Source organism: Engraulis encrasicolus, chromosome 12, assembly GCF_034702125.1.
Source record: "Engraulis encrasicolus isolate BLACKSEA-1 chromosome 12, IST_EnEncr_1.0, whole genome shotgun sequence".
NCBI classification, from domain to species: domain Eukaryota; kingdom Metazoa; phylum Chordata; class Actinopteri; order Clupeiformes; family Engraulidae; genus Engraulis; species Engraulis encrasicolus.
The window spans coordinates 50,502,673-50,519,606 of record NC_085868.1 but is presented as its reverse complement, the minus strand read 5'-3'; the positions used below and the strand labels follow the sequence as shown (position 1 = coordinate 50,519,606).

At 44.8% G+C, this 16,934-nt stretch overlaps 1 protein-coding gene across 1 annotated transcript in view; it reads left to right on the top strand.

The window, feature by feature from the left end:
• Positions 1-16,934, top strand: part of ubac2 (UBA domain containing 2) — a 55,540-nt gene that overhangs the window by 20,757 nt on the left and 17,849 nt on the right. The window contains exons 5-7 of the mRNA XM_063212410.1: positions 7,320-7,443; positions 12,649-12,696; positions 16,018-16,272. Coding sequence (XP_063068480.1) covers positions 7,320-7,443; positions 12,649-12,696; positions 16,018-16,272 — 427 coding nt within the window. The remainder of the gene's footprint in view (positions 1-7,319; positions 7,444-12,648; positions 12,697-16,017; positions 16,273-16,934) is intronic.

Genomic DNA, 16,934 nt, shown 5'->3' with positions numbered 1-16,934 from the left:
AAATAACTGTAAATCGCTTTGGATTAAATGTGATGCATAGGATGGCAAGCTAGCTTACACAACCAAACCACATTGCTGAGAATAATGCTGCCCTACAAAGTCAAAGTGCAGTAACTACGCCAACACTGAAACAGAGGAAAACACTTTCAAAGTATTGAAATTGGGTTGGATATTGTAGTTACTGCAAATGTGTCATATCAATATCTCTAAAACGGGACACATTTGGACCATAAGGCTTTGTCACAAGATAAAGGAGGTTTTATTAAGACCATTTTCAGTCTAAAGTACAATTTTGATAAAATATGTAGTTACTATGCTTTGCCTTTGTAGGGCTGAGATGTGCACTGGCAGGGAAGTGCTTGTCACACACCACACTAGTCTTCAAGTGCACAGTGTTCAAAGACTGAAAGTAATACTGAACCATTTTTTTGGAAATAATCTCATATAACACCAAATGATTGAGTTTTAACTTTCTCCTATACTTCCTGCCGTTCTCTGAGTATGGCAGTGCACATTTTACCTCCAAGATAGCAGTTAACATTGAGTCCTATGAGACCAGCTGGCGGCTAGATACACTGTAGTCTCATAGGATTCAATGTTAACTGCTAACTTGGAGGTAACATTTGAACTGCCATACTCAGAGAACGGTTGAAAGTACAAGAGAAAGGTAAACTTCAATCATTTAACTCAAGGAGAGATGTAATATGAGTTTATTTCCAAAAATGGTGCAGTACCACTTTAAGTTTACGGGACCAAAAAAAAAGCCCATGTAAATGTTTAGTCAGCAAAATAGCGCCTCTGTGTTCTTCAGAAGACTTGCTACTGATTTTGTCTGGGCAAGCAAGCAGAGGAAACTGTCATCTAAAATCTAACCTCACAATCACACACCATCAGGGAAACACCCTGATGTGGCATCTAAGCTAGTGTTTCTCAACGGGAGCTCTACAGGGGGCGTTGAAGACCCCTTTGGGGGCCATACTAGAGAGCATGACGTCTGAGAGGGGGCCACAGTCACAAATGGAGTTGAAAAGGTGCTGTCAAAGTGAATGGAAACTCTTACATCATTTTAGACCGTTGTATAATAATCATACAGCATAATCAATAACAGTATACTGAGTTTAGATTACACCTTCTTTATCTTGTGATGAAGCCTTTTGGTCCAAATGTGTCCTGTTTCAGAAATATTGCTATGTCAAATTTGCAGTAACTACAATATCAAACCTAATACCAAGGCTCTGAGGCATTTTTCTCAGTTTCAATGTTGGCGTAGTTACTGCACTTTGCTTTTGTGTGGCAGTATACAGAAAGTTATTATTATTGGGCTCCGCTGTTTTCATAATCTTTAACCTCATGATGTTAGATGGGGGATGTTGGCATGCTTATGATGAGGTTAGAGGAGCATTTCTTCAAAAAGGTTGAGAACCAATGATCTAAGCTGATGCCTACCTGTATACTATACATGATGATCATGCAACACTTGTTTACGATGATTTTTATGAAAGCTACCAACACAGGACATATTTAGAGTAACTTTTTTCATTAACAGCATGATTTTTTGAAAATATGACATAACTTGACTCAGACAGAGAAAATCATTTGATATTAATGATTTGTTTGTGGTGATGTTGTTTCATGCAGTTGAATGTACGTCTTTCAAAAAGGTATCTTCTACAGATTTTCTATTGCCTAATCTAAGAATGCAAAACGTTTTTCCCTCCAACATGCGTGTTGTACCCTATTAGTTGAGGCATGGTTACCCAACACACACATGGAAGCACACCAAGTTCAGCATTTCCACATTGATAGCAGTCACAAGAGCACTAACATTCATAACTGAAATTCTTACGATGAAAATAAGCACACACACAAAAGGAACGAACAAAGGCAAAGAAAGCAAACAAAACCCCCAAAACAATAGAAGTTTCTTAAAACTTTGCTATTTTGACCACCCTTGTTTGTTTGGAATAATAATAACCATCAAATAATAACCATCAAAGGCAACACACCACTAACACACCAACACACCACAATGAGACAACATAGCACTAGCATAAACACTTTAAAGTACTCACCTATAGTTTGAGCAGGTCTGGTCCCTTGAGCGCTAGGTATGTATTCATGCGTCTTGTACTTCAGAGGCAGTGCATGGTGTATGGAGGTGCGCTGTGCGCGGAGCTGGTAGTTGATAGATGATTGTTGCGCGGGCGAGGCGGGGCAGGCGCTCCTGAAAACACGCAGCAGCTCTCTGCTGGCCGTTAGCCACGTGTCTGTCAGTGTGACGAGTGTACTCTCAAAAAGAAGAAGTCTGATGGGGAGCTGGGCGCGAAGGAGCTATTGAGGTAGCGCCGCGGCAACAGACATTGACATCATTTCCTTTGCCAACCACCCCCCCAGCCCCCTTCCTCAATATATCTGCTTTTATGCCTTTTTCTTTCTATCTCTGTTTTTCTTTGTTTGTTTGTCTGTCGGTCTGTCTCTCTCTCTCTCTCTCTCTCTCTCTCTCTCTCTCTCTCTCTCTCTCTCTCTCTCTCTCTCTCTCTCTCTCTCTCTCTCTCAGTCCCCCTTCTCATCAATTTGTTTGTGTGGTTCTCTCTCTCTCCTGTGCGGTCTTTCTTTTTCTCTGTCTGTCTCTCTCAGCCTCTGTCTATGTTTTTCCCTCTCTGTCTGTGCCTCTCTCTCACTGTTTCTCTCTCTGTCTCTGCCTTTCTCCCTCTCTCCAGCTCTGTCTCTTTCTCTCTCTCTGCATCTGTCCTGCTCTCTTCTCTCTCTCTCTCTCTCTCTGCCTCTCTCTCTCTGTCTCTCCCTCTCTCTCTCTTCCTCTCTCCTCTCTCTTCTACTCTCTCTTCCTCTCTCCTGCTCTCTTCTCTCTCTCTCTGTGTCTCTCCCTCTCTCTCTCTCTTCCTCTCTCCTCTCTCTTCTACTCTCTCTTCCTCTCTCCTGCTCTCTTCTCTCGCTCTCTCTCTCTTTGTCTGTGTGCCTATCCCACTTCTTGTTTACGACCAGAGTGTTCTGCACTTGTGTTCTGTGCTTGTGTAGTGTGGTGTAGGTGTAGGCGTCAAGGAACTGCTAAAAGACCTTCAGGCTTGACGTGAAAAGTCAGATTTTTTGTGCTGCTGTCTTGACTTGTGTGAACCTGATAAAGGGGCCCTCTCTGCTGGATCTCTCCTTTTGTCTGCTGCTGCGCTCGCTGAGTCAGATACGCATGGCATACGCGGTACTACACTGAGCCTGACCTGCAGCCTGGAACAAGTTGTGACTAACAACTCTATATTTATTAGACTTTAGTGTGTGTGTGTGAGTGTGTGTGTATGTGTGTGTGTGTGTGTGTGTGTGTGTGATGAAAGAAGGGGCTGATTTTGGAACAATTCTGCTGCCATAGCCCCAATAGGTTATATTGGTGATGATGATGATGATGATTGTGTGTGTGTCTGTGTCTGTGTCTGTGTCTGTGTCTGTTTCCGTCTGTGTGTGTGTGATGAGAGAATGGAGGCATTTTGGAACAATTCTGCTGCCATAGCCCCAATAGGTTATATTGGTGATGTGTGTGTGTGTGTGTGTGTGTGTGTGTGTGTGTGTGTGTGTGTGTGTGTGTGTGTGTGTGTGTGTGTGTGTGTGTGTGTGTGTGTGTGTGTGTGTGTGTGATGAGAGAAGGGGGGTATTTTGGAACAATTCTGCTGCCATAGCCCCAATAGGTTATATTGGTGATGTGTGTGTGTGTGTGTGTGTATGGGGGGGCATTTTGGTGCATTCCCGCTGCTCTCGCCCCAGTGCTGGTGATGCTGATGACGATGGTACTGACTGACTGACCACATGCTCAGCGCCTGTTCCCTCCATGCGTGTTGCCAGATTGGGCATTTTCCCACCCAATTGGGCTGCTAAGGATGGCTGTCTGGGGGTAAATACGGGAAAAAGGGTATTGAAGTTGGTTTTTGTACAAATTTATGGCCATAGAAATCAGTAGGATTTAGTTCAAATTTAACCCCTCTCCAGGTAGGTTTTGAGCATTCAAATTTTTGGACTGGAAATCATTAGTCTCATCTGGCAACCTTGTCCTCCATGCGAAAGGAGAACTGTATCCGTTGTTGCTATCCTGTCATCTTATGCAGGAGTTCCCCTAATGCAAATCAGTAGTGGCTGCTCTGCTGCTACTGCTGCTACTGCTACTGCCTCTTGTCCTAGTCTGGCTAGACTAGTGGTTCTCAAAAGCCTTGAAAGCCTTTGAATAAACTCAGTGCACCCTTCTTGACCTCATTGTAAGACCGCCAATGCCCCTTTGACCTCATAATTAATAAGCCTACCAGCGCCCTCATTATTAGTATTAAAAAAATAAATTAGACAACCCCCCGCCTATTTGCAACTGAGTGCCTACATCTTTCCTCTTCAACTGCCCCCAACATCCCTCCTTGGGGGGCTGTAGAGCCCCCGTTGAGAACCGCAAGGCCAGACAGTCGGCCGAGATGGTGAGGTCTTAAGGGAGTTAAGAGCACACAGCACAGGGAGAGTGCGTGTGGAGGCTTGAGCAAACATTTAAGACGAGTTCTACCACTTTGCCACTCGTAACCGTCTACCGCAAAGCATTTACTGGATTTATCACCTAGCAAACAAAGAAAAAAAAAACTCAAATGCACCAAAGCGAAGCTCTGTCTGTCTTTCACTGCAGCCCTGGGGCACCTTTCCTCAAACCATTTTTGTGTCTGCAGTTTCCTCAAACCAAAGATATAAAGTTTGATTGATTATATAAATAAAAATATGCATGATGATGTTCATACGGCATTATTAATCTTTGTCATGAAGAGGTCTGTGGTCAACCTCTTTTCCTGCACTTCACCAGTGGTATGAGCTACGCCACTGTGAAGCAATGGCACAGAAGCAGTCAGCTTTTTTGCCCTTCGAAATAAGCTTATTTAATGTATTTATTCATTTCATTAATGTCATGCTTTTCAATGTATAGCCTGTATTGGCCATGAAATAGCCACAGCTGCTTAAGTGGTTATAAATATAAACTAGTTACTCGTATTGGTCCATCACTGTTACTTGTCCTGTCTTGCACTTTGATGTCAGTCTGTAAATGTCAGTCCTGTGTATGTCTATGTCCTTTCATGGTATAGAGAGAGAAACGTTATTTCAATTTCCTTGTATGACCTGTGCACATGAAGAAACTAACAATAAAAGCTGACTTGACTTGACTTGAAATGAAAACAAACATACAAACTTTGTCCCTTCGATTATGGCACAATCTTGTTTATTAATGACACTGAAGCAGTCAGCTCTTTTGGCCCTTCGATTACGGCACAGTGATGTTTATCTGCAGAAGACTAAGCTGCCAGGAAGGTAAGATAGCATCCATGTAGCGTGCTTGAGCTGAGGGGTTGCATCATTTGACATTTCTTGTTGCAGGGAAGTATTATGAGTGAGTTGTTTGTGTGTGTATGTCTGGATTTTGGGCTTGTGTGACGAGTTTCGTGTGCTTTGATCTCGTCTCAGGTTCTCTGTCTCCTTAGTCTGCATGACCCCTGTACTGCCTTACACTACCAAGCCATTGGCCTAAGCAAACATGTACGGCTACTTGTATAGCAAATGGGTGTGTTTGTGTCTGTCTGTCTACTTGGCCGGTGTGTGTGTGTGTGTGTGTGTGTGTGTGTGGTGTATGTGTATGTGTGTGTGTGTGTGTGTGTGTGTGTGTGTGTGTGTGTGTGTGTGTGTGTGTGTGTGTGTGGTGTATGTGTATGTGTGTATTTACATCATGTATGCATGTCCGTGTGTGTTCCTGGTGTTCCTGTCTACCTGCCCCCTGCCTGTGTGTGTGTGTGCGCGTGAGTGTGTGTGTAGTGTTTTACACACACACACACACACACACACACACACACACACACACACACACACACACACACACACACACACACACAAGCACATACACATGCACACACACACACACACACACACACACACACACACACACACACACACACACACACACAAGCACATACACATGCACACACACACACACACACACACACACACACACACACACACACACACACACACACACACACACACACACACACACACACGTCGTGTCCTGTTGATCCAGGGGATTGGCGTAGGGAAATGCCTAAGGGAAGGGGTGGGGTGGAGATGGATTTTCAACATGTGTAGTTAAGGTTTGACTTTCAGATCAGTGGAGACTTGAAAGACCTTCAACCGTCAGCACTTACTGTATATCTGAAAGCTTTGCATTTTTGCATTTATTTTATCTTTCTATTTGCCTATGCACATCCAACATCAGCCTGATTCTACATCAGACTACTCTAGGCAGTTGTAGCTCCTCTTAGAGTATAACTTATTGAATGGCAAAATACTTCCTAACTGCGTGTAACTGTGACATCAGAGCAAAACATTTGTGGTGTAGATAAGAGTAATTTGTTTTCTTATATTTTGCAAGTGACTTACAACTTACTTACATGCAATGTACACTTAAATGTGGTGATAACAAAATTCTCTGTACCTACCTCTGTAAGTCATTAATAGTTATGACTTACACATCATTTCTTTGTCAAATAAATTCCAATTTTTCGTACCTTATCACACAATCTGCTTGTTCAGGATCTACATTTGCAAGCTTGTTTTATTGGGGCTTTGCATTAGTTCCTGCCAAACGATGCTGTAAAAAGTGTTGTTTACTAGTTGTATTGAGTAGATCCTAAATACACACGGCGGCAGTTGTCACCTTGGCAACGGTGGCTGGCTGGCTGCCAAACAGAGAGACATGTAACTACTAGCGGAAATGTTTTCGCACGCATGCTGTACTGTATGTATGAGTGAAAGTATGTGTCTGAGTTTCAGTATGTTCTGTCTGTTCCCTTTATTTATCTTCCTATATGTCTGTAAAGGTCGTCATTCATCATCCATGGTCATGGTGTCCATAGGAGTTCAAGTTCAGAGTTCAACTTCAAAGTTTTTCTTTGTGTCCCAAAAAGATGCCAATGTTGTGTCACAATGGTGTTGTCAGCCTGTCATGAAAAATGTCAGCAAACATAATTGTATGTATTGTTTTTTTTTTCTTTCTTTTGTCTCTGTCTCTCTCTTCCTTGCTCTCTCCCTCCTTCTCCGTCCTTCCCCATCTCTCTCTTCTCTCTTGTGCACTCTTTCTTGCACTCAATCTCTCTTTCTCTCTCTCTCTTTCTCTCTTTCTCCCTCCCCCCCCCCCCTCTCTCTTCCCCCCCTCTCCTCTCCCTCTCCTCTCTCTCCCCCTCCTCTCTCTCCACCTCTCCCCTTCTCTCTCTCTCTCTCCCCCCTCCCTCTCTCCCCTCCCTCTCCAGGCTGGGTCCAGTCTTCTCTCTCTTCGTGCCTTTCTTCAGCTCCATCCCGCGGGTGCCCGTTACCCAGCTGCTGGGCCACATCTCCATCACCAACAAGTCACTCGTCTACATCGTAGGGCTTCAGGTGAGACATTACATTTACATAACATTACATGACATTACATTACATTTAATAACAATTACACTTAGGTGATGACATGAAATATGACATGTTTTGTAAAGCAATCTTAGAAGTTACATTAAGGTCAATGATCTCCTGGTCTACATCGTAGGCCTGCAGGTGAGACGTTACATCACACACTTAGGTGATCGATAGGTGTAGGGACAGGTTAGGGTGGGATTCGAACCTGCAACCCTCTGATCTTAAGACCACCTCCCGAACCATCAGGCCACTGCAGCTCAGTAGGGTCAATAATCTCCTTGTCTACATCGTGGGCCAGGGCTTGGCGCTAACTTTTTTGCTCACCGGCCACTACGGCTAGTGGTTTTCCTGAGATACTAGCCATTTAGCCTTTCTGCTAGCCAGAGTGTGTTGTCAGTTTTTTTTTTTTTTTTTTAGAATATTCTTGCATTTAATGCAAACAATCGATGCAATTACTGATTTGTCACCCCAAAAGAATAAATTACCTGTCAAAGTGGTTAGTGAGACTGAAACTGTTACTAGCCCCAGTCAAGTTTTACCAGCATTTGGCTGGTTGGCAGGTGCCAGTGTCGAGCCCTGTCGTGGGCCTCCAGGTGAGACATTAAATGATGGGAGGTGTAGGGACAGGTAAGGTTGGGATTCGAACCTGCAAACCTTTGATCTTAAGATCACCTCCTTAACCTGCATCACTCTCTGGCCCCTCAAAGTGCTGCATGGAGACACTTGTTATTACAGTTATTATTTACAGGGTATTGGCTACAGCCCTTGGAGCAGTGTAGGGTTAGGTGCCTTGCTCATGGGCACTTCAGCCCTGGAAGGAGGTGTAGGGAGAGGCGAGGGTGGGATTCGAACCTGCAACCCTCTGATCTCAAGACCACCTCCCTAACCATTAGGTTACGATTGCTTCGTGCCCCCCATGGAAAAGACTACACTGCCCTATAGAGCTGCACTATGTGACTTCATGCAACTAATGCCACACAGTCACTGTATACCACTAATAGCCTGCTCACTGGAAACTCTCTCAATGGCTACGTTTACATGATGGTTTTATTTTCTGAATTAAATAGTTCTGTCGAGTTTACTTTGCACTTTCATTTAATTCTGAATTGTGAAGTGTTTACATGATGTTTTCAAAGCGGAATTAAGTTTTATTCGGGATTAACCCTTTGAGGAGTAAGGATTTTCCCCCAGTTCTAGAATTTTGCCTGAGCATTCTATAGCTCCCATAGAAATCCTGCAGAAGGTTTGTGACATCACAATGACAACTCAAAATTCTAAACACATATACGTGATGGTACTCCTCAAAGGATTAAATTGAGTTAATTCTGAATTCAGTGTCCCATGTAATCAAGGTCAATGACTAGTTTGTTTTATAAGAGACATGTTTCAAACCATATGTACATCTTCAGATACTATAGGACTGCTATGCTTTCAAGAGGAACATTGTGGTTTGTCTGAAATGTCAATCTCAACGTGGGTTGAAGTGTCAAGTAAATAAGCCAGTGAGTCATTCTGAGAGTTTTCAATGTGCGGATGTATATTTCCAACTCCTTTGGTACTCCTACTCGTCCTCCACATGACCTCTGTGAGGTGCAGGATCGGATTAACCCACAGGCTAGATATGGCTGCAGCCTAGGGCCCCCCACACAGGCTAGATATGGCTGCAGCCTAGGGCCCCCCACACAGGCTAGATATGGCTGCAGCCTAGGGCCCCCCACACAGGCTAGATATGGCTGCAGCCTAGGGCCACACCACACAGGCTAGATATGGCTGCAGTGTAGGGCCCCCCACACAGGCTAGATATGGCTGCAGTGTAGGGGCCCCCACCTGCCAGGGGGTCCCCGATTGTCCAGAAGTTAAAAAGTGCAGAATTGTGACAAGATGCAATATTGGAAAATGTACCTTTAATGTACTGTAAACTCAAATCTCAAGAGCCTGAATGCAGCGTGTACAGTATGTCGCTACAGGTGTCTTGGTCAAAGTAGGTTTAAAGGTTTAAATGGGTTATATTAAATAGAGCCTGTCATTTTGAAACTGTCTAGGTGTTTTGTCGCAAAATGTGCTTTCCAGTGGGGCCCACAGCAACCTGTAGCCTAGGGGCCCCTTTGCCATCTTAATCCGGCCCTGTGGGGGCCCACAGCAACCTGTAGCCTAGGGGCCCCGGGCCATCTTAATCCGGCCCTGTGGGGGCCCACTGCAACCTGTAGCCTAGGGGCCCCAGGCCATCTTAATCCTTCCCTGTGGGGGCCCACTGCAACCTGTAGCCTAGGGGCCCCGGGCCATCTTAATCCGGCCCTGTGGGGGCCCACAGCAACCTGTAGCCTGGGGGCCCCTGGCCATCTTAATCCGGCCCTGTGGGGGCCCACAGCAACCTGTAGCCTGGGGGCCCCTGGCCATCTTAATCCGGCCCTGTGGGGGCCCACAGCAACCTGTAGCCTAGGGGCCCCGGGCCCTCTGCAAGGCGGGACATGCATGTGTCTGTTTTGACTAACTTTGCTTGTTCAGTTCACCGTACATTTGACTGGCTTCCTCAGAAAGGCCCCTCTTGAACACTGGCAGTGCTAAAAATGGCACTTGTCTCTGAATGGATTATTGCACTGTAGACACAACACAACATTCCTCCTGGAGTAATCTATTGAAATACTAAGAGGAGGAGGGAGCAAGAACTGTGGAAGATTCTTTTGTGTGATATGATTGGTTTTGATATTGTTTATTGACACAGCATAAGGTTAAAATAGAAGGTTGCTTATGTACAGTATAATCTCTAGGCCCTGTAGGCATCACAAACGGTCCATATAAAACAACCTGAACGGCTGTGATGGAAATGCACTCATCAGATTTCTTTTTTCATTTTTAATCGCCTCACATCACAGACATTTCGGACTTACACCCTTCTTCAGTGTGAAATGGCGATTTCACATTGAAGAAGGGTGTAAGCCCAAAACGTCTGTGATGTGAGGCGATTAAAAATGAAAAAAGAAATCTGATGAGTGCTTCTTTATTCACTTTCTTTTGAGATTTGAGTTCATTCATTGACGAAGTTAAGCACCCAGTGTAAAGTATAAGAAGACAAGGTGTTGAGCGCGCTTCCTGATCTTTCTATGTGATGGAAATGCAACCACACATGCCGCAAATAGTAGTGAAATCATAACGCAGCCTATTTGTAGCTCAGCAGTAGTTCAGCAGTCACTTACGTCACAACCAAATGGCAGCGATTGGTTAAATCGAAAAGGTACAAGCCTTGGAACGAAGTGGAACGAACAGATCCTAATACTCCGAGGTCAGACCGTTTTTCCACGAAGTGAAATGAGGCTAGCGGGTGCAGACAGGTTAGCCTGTGGTTTTACTGTGTTGTTGCTGTTGCTACTGATGTTCAGTGTTGCCAGATTGGGTTTCTTAGGATGGGCGTCTGCGGGTAGAAAGTGGTGAAAAAAAGGCATTTGGGCAGGTTTTTCTGCAAATTTAGGGGTCATGGAAATCAGTAGAATTTAATTCAAATTGGGTGGAATTTAATGCTTCCGGGCGGGTTTCTAGCTTTTTTGGGGGGCTGGAAATCATCAGTCTTATCTGGCAACCCTCTCTGCCATTTCTAGGGTGCTGTGAGTTGGAGAGGCCAACGTGTGCTGATGGTAAACCATAACCTCAGCAGTGTAGAGTAGCGACACAAACACACACACAGGAAGGTTGCCACGGTTACGTAAACCGAGATGGAGGGAAGAGAGTGTGTGTGTCAAAGGTCAAAGATGAGCTTGTGATGCTGTTGTAGACCAGACAAGACAAGTCTGGAAGTTTGGGGTCTTTTTTCTTTCTTTCATTTTTCTGTCATTGTTTGATCTCATGTTCTGTATTTGTCTTTCACGTCGAAACCACGTCACAAACCACGCACTGAAACAAAAAAGAGGGGAAAGCAGTAGTGTTGTCTGTTGACGCACATGACGAGACGAGAGGTATTAAACATCCAGTTCCCCCTTCTGCCTTCACTTTTTCCTCTTCACCACGTTTGTTTGTTCCCTCTCGTTGCTCTCGCTGTAATGAGAGTCTACTTAACATGTATCGTGACAAACATGTGCTTTGATGAGAGTCTACTGAACTTTGTCACACATCATGATGTCGTGACAAACATGTGCTTTGAGAGCCAGCTCAGCTTGTGGCATAACGTTGAGGTGTGAAGTCAACAGTCCTCGCTCGCGTGTGTTGTTGTGTATCCACAGGAGGTGTCTGAAGAAGCACACTAGAAGTAGAAGTCAAATCATGATGCAAACAGAGCTGATGGTATTCAGGCTCAGGGCCCGATTTCAGACTTGAGTTTGTTTGAAATTAATCAATAAAATATTGTCTGCATTGAGAATAATTAGTCATTAGGTTTTTCTTATCTCAAAAAGTGTTTAAAGGGACACTGTGTGAGATTTTTAGTTGTTTATTTCCAGAATTCATGCTACCCATTCAATAATGTTACCTTTTTCATGAATACTTATCACCACCATCAAATTCTAAGTATTCATTATGACTGGAAAAAATATATTTTTCATATATGAAAAGGGGGATCTTCTCCATGGTCCGCCATTTTGAATTTCCAGAAATAGCCGTTTTTAGCTGCAAAAATGACTGTACTTGGGCCATACTATAAAATATTCATTTATTACTTAGTAAACTTTCATGGAAAGATAAAAGAAACACATTTTCAATGAGCAACATAGTTGCAGTACCTTTTTTGACCATTTCCTGCACAGTGTCCCTTTAAGGTTAATTCTCTGGGGTTTCCTCTATCAGTCCTGTGCAAGTCCTGTGCAAGTCCAGCCCTACTACATTAGCCTGGCTGCGCCCTCCTACAGTTGTGAAAGTCTATGATAATCACCCTAGTATTACATAGTTATTACAGCAGTTATTCCACTGTACCTAGTGAGGATTTAACGTTTCTTCTACTTATACCTCTATTTTGCACTTGATACATATTTATTGCTTTTACTTTTTCAGTGGGAGTTTCCCAGGTGGGCTTTCACCTCAGTATCCTGTAATTGCACTCTCACTTTCTGTCACCTCTCTCGCTCTCTCTCTCTCTCTCTCTCTCTCTCTCTCTCTATATATATATATATATATCTTCCCCTCTCTATCTCTCTCTCTCTCTCTCTCTCTCTCTCTCTCTCTCTCCCCCTTCTCTCTTCACTCTTTCCTTCTCTCTCTCCACAGCTGCTGACCTCCAGTCCCTTCATGTGGGTGATCGCACTCAGTGGCCTGGTGAGTCAACTCACTACTGTCTATCTGTCTGTCTCTATAAACACAAACACACACACACACACACACACACACACACACACACACACACACACGTATGCACACACACTGACAGGCCCAAGTCACTACTGTCTATCTGTCTGTGCGAACACACACACACACACACACGCACACACACACATACAAACATGCACACACATACACACATGCACACACATATGCACACACACACATGCACAAACACACACACACGCGCACACACACACACACACACACACACACACACACACACACACACACACACACACACACACACACACACACTCAGTGACCGGCACAACTCACCATACTCTCTGTCTGTCTGTCTGTCTGTGTCTCTATGATAACGCTTCATGTGAAGAATGAAAAGTTGATAGTGGACCTTTGCATACACACAACACTCTCGTCTGTAAATGTCACAAAAGTTTCGTCGAATGACTGATGCTTTGTTTATCTCCTTGTATATCGCAGAGGTAGTCAAATTGCAGTGATGACCGTTTCAGAAGTAGTAGGCTACGCAGAGAGCACGTCTCGCATGCCTGCAGTTGAGGCAATGCTGTAGCATTCAGCATCCCCTGACACTATGGGTGAATTCCGTTATCCAATCTCCTGTCCTCCCTTATGCTTGTGGCCTCGGGATGACGTCGATAGATTGAATTGAATGCGGTTTTGCATGCTCCCGGCATGTTACAGGCCCGTAGCCAGGGGGGGTTCGAGGGGTTCGTTCGAACCCCCCCCCCAGCCCCCCACCCCCACTTGAACCCCCCAACTACGTTGCATCCCCCGACTTTGACTGGAAGGCCATTTCACCCCCCTCACTAAAATGAGCCTTTGAAATAAAATAGTAAACGTTCGCCTGTTAAAGTAAGGAAATTAGAAATTAAGGACAGCAACAACAGACTCGCGACAAACTTATAATGAATAAAATATGTCTAAATTAAAAGATTTTTAGTGTGCTCGTGTATTTGGGAAACATTGGAGTAGGCAGCCAAATGAAATCCGCTTTCGAGGGAAAAAAGATCCCCCCCACCACAATGCTGGCTACGGGCCTGTGTTAGGTTGTCTTCTGAGCAGTTTGAACTTATTTCAGTGCTCACCATCTTTCAGTCAACCTTTAGATAGTGTTATAAAACGTTTAGTTTGCGTTTAATTGCACGCATAAAGGTAATATGGGAATTCCCAGGCTCGTTGTGACTGTTGGTGGCAGCAGTTTAGGTCTTGGTGGAAATTGGGGGGAAATCCTGTTGATTAGAATATAACTGTGATAGGGATTTCCTAGTTTCATGAATCAAATGATTCAAATGAACGTAAAAGTGAAAGAGGTATAATAGAATTAAACGTGTTATGAAATAGTCTAATGTTGTCCTGAGCAGAATTGGATTAAACAAGCGTCAGTTGAAGAGGACGAAACACTGCACTCATGAGCACAATTTATTGTACCACCATGTCCACAAGCAGACGCGTTTCGTCCCTTATGGCCGGCCGCACATTGGCTCCAACAGCACTGCGGCGCACTTTGCTTCCGACATAATTTGGACCCCCAAACCAAATTTCACACGAACATAGCATTGATAGTCAATGGGCGGCGCCGACAAAATAGAACTTGTCTCTAATTGCTATCCGACATCGGCGAATGTCCGCGGACATCGGCGCCAGTGTGTGGGGTTCTATTGAAAACAATGAAATCAAACTTTTGCCCAGCAGTGCTCAGCACTTTGTCGGAGCCAGTGTGCAAAGCCCTAAGGGGCAATACATACCAAGGCGGAACGGAACGGTCGCTGGACGAACGCGGACTTTCTGCTTAGTTTCGGACGGCGTGTTTTTCTCTGCCTTTCACACTGACAGCGTCAGCGTGCGCGGCCAGTCCTGTTAAAAAAAAAACCCACAGCTAAAGCTAGCGTGCTACTTTGCCATTCTTTTGAATGAGACACCGCCAGTTGCCGGCGTGAAAAATACGCTCGAGTTCTATTTCCAAATGGAGCGCGGCGCGGAGCCGCCTGTTGGTGTGTAAGGACAGATATGTTTCAATGTATTTTCACCGACGCCGGTAAAAAGCGCGGGCGTTCCGCGACGCTTTACCGCCCTGGTGTGTAAGACCCCTAAGTCATCATCAACGCATAGTGTCTTAAGGGCCGAACACGTCTGCCTGTGGACATGGTGGTACAGTCAATAATGAGATTCAGCTCGTGAGTGGGGTTTTTCATCCTCTTTTTTACTCGCACCTCTGCTTTTTCACTTTTTTTCACAAGTTTTTTGCTTCACTGCAGAAGTTGAGCGCACGCGTCACTAGACTTGTAAACAAGCCTCAACCAGTAACACCTAGTGATGTACCAATCTGGAATCCTACGCCATGTTTTAATATATTATTCTCATCGCCTCAAGAAAGGTTTGGTTAAGCCACCAGCATTTGTCAGCTTTTGCCAAAAAAGCACTACAGGAATCGGCATGTTCTGACAAAAGATCTATGATTCATGAAGCACTCATCCATAAGACACATCTATAAAACTGCTCTGAAGTCTACTGAAGTGATTGTTGTCTCTGACTGGTACAGTTTATTAAGTGCAAGACTGGGCAACAGCAGATATACATAGAACATATATTAAGAACGTTGTTTCACACGAAAGACGTTCACAAAGACGCATTTTACAACAAATAAACTCTGCAAGTTTGGGAGAGGTAAGGAGCCGCTGCAGACTACGTGCACCGCTTTCGGTCTCTGACTGGTACAGTTTCGTGTGATACCGATTGTTTTATTTTCCGTGAACTTATACTGTATAGTATATAGTCTTCAGTTAAATAGTAGAATGTAAATGTTGCTTGTGTCCGTCTTTGTGTCTGTACATCTGTCTGTCCATCCGTCTCTGCAGCTGTCAGGCGTGAAAATGAGAAAATCACAAATTTTTTTGTTTCTCCATTTCACTAATCTAATCTAATGTGTATCCCCACAGCTTTCGGGTGTGTTGTACCAGTGTAACTTGCTGTGTGTGTGTGTGTGTGTGTGTGTGTGTGTGTGTGTGTGTGTGTGTGTGTGTGCGTGTGCGTGTGTGTGTGTGTGTGTGTCCGCAGCTGTCAGGCGTGCTGTACCAGTGTAACGTGTGTGTGTGTGTGTGTGTGTGTGTGTGTGTGTGTGTGTGTGTGTGTGTGTGTGTGTGTGTGTGTGTGTGTGTGTGTGTGTGTGTGTGTGTGTGTGTATCTCCATCTCCGCAGCTATCGGGCATGCTGTACCAGTGTAACGTGGTGTGTGTGTGTGTGTGTGTGTGTGTGTGTGTGTCTCCTTCTCCGCAGCTATCGGGCGTACTGTACCAGTGTAACGTGCTGTGGGTGCGGCGCGTGCTGGCGGTGCCGGGGTGGCTGGGCCGGGCCGGGTCGCTGGTTCTGGAGCCCCTGCTGGAGGGCAGCGAGCCCACGGCGGAGGCCCCCCTGGGCATGGGAGCCACGCTGGACGTCCAGCGCCAACAGAGGATGGACCTCCTCGACCAGCAGATGCTGCTCTCACAACTGTCTCAGCTACGCAGGAACAACGCAGCACAGCAACAACAGGTTAGATACTCACCACCATGTGCAATATGCTTAGATACTCACCACCACCATATAATATTCAGCTACACAGGAGCAACGCAGCACAGCAGCAACAGGTCAGATACTTATAATATACAGTATACACAGGAGCAACGCAGCACAAAACCAACAGGTCAGATACTCACCTCATACAGTATAATATTCAGCTACGCAGGAACAACACAGCACAGCAGCAACAGGTTAGATACTATTATATACAGTATGCAATGCTTTATAATATGCAATGGATTAGTGATGGCTCTCACAGCTGGCTCAGCTACGCAGGAGCAACACAGCACAACACCAACAGGTCAGATACTCACCACCTCCAGTATACGCAGGAACAACGCAGCACAGCAGCAACAGGTTAGACCCTCACCTCATACAGTATAATATTCAGCTACGCAGGAACAACACAGCACAGCACCAACAGGTCAGATACTTAAAATATGCAATATGCAATATGCTTAGATACTCACCACCACCATATAATATTCAGCTACGCAGGAACAACACAGCAGCACAGCAGCAACAGGTTAGATACTAAAATATGCAGTATGCTTAGATACTCACCACCAACATATAATATTCAGCTACGCAGGAACAACACAGCAGCACAGCACCAACAGGTTAGATACTTATAA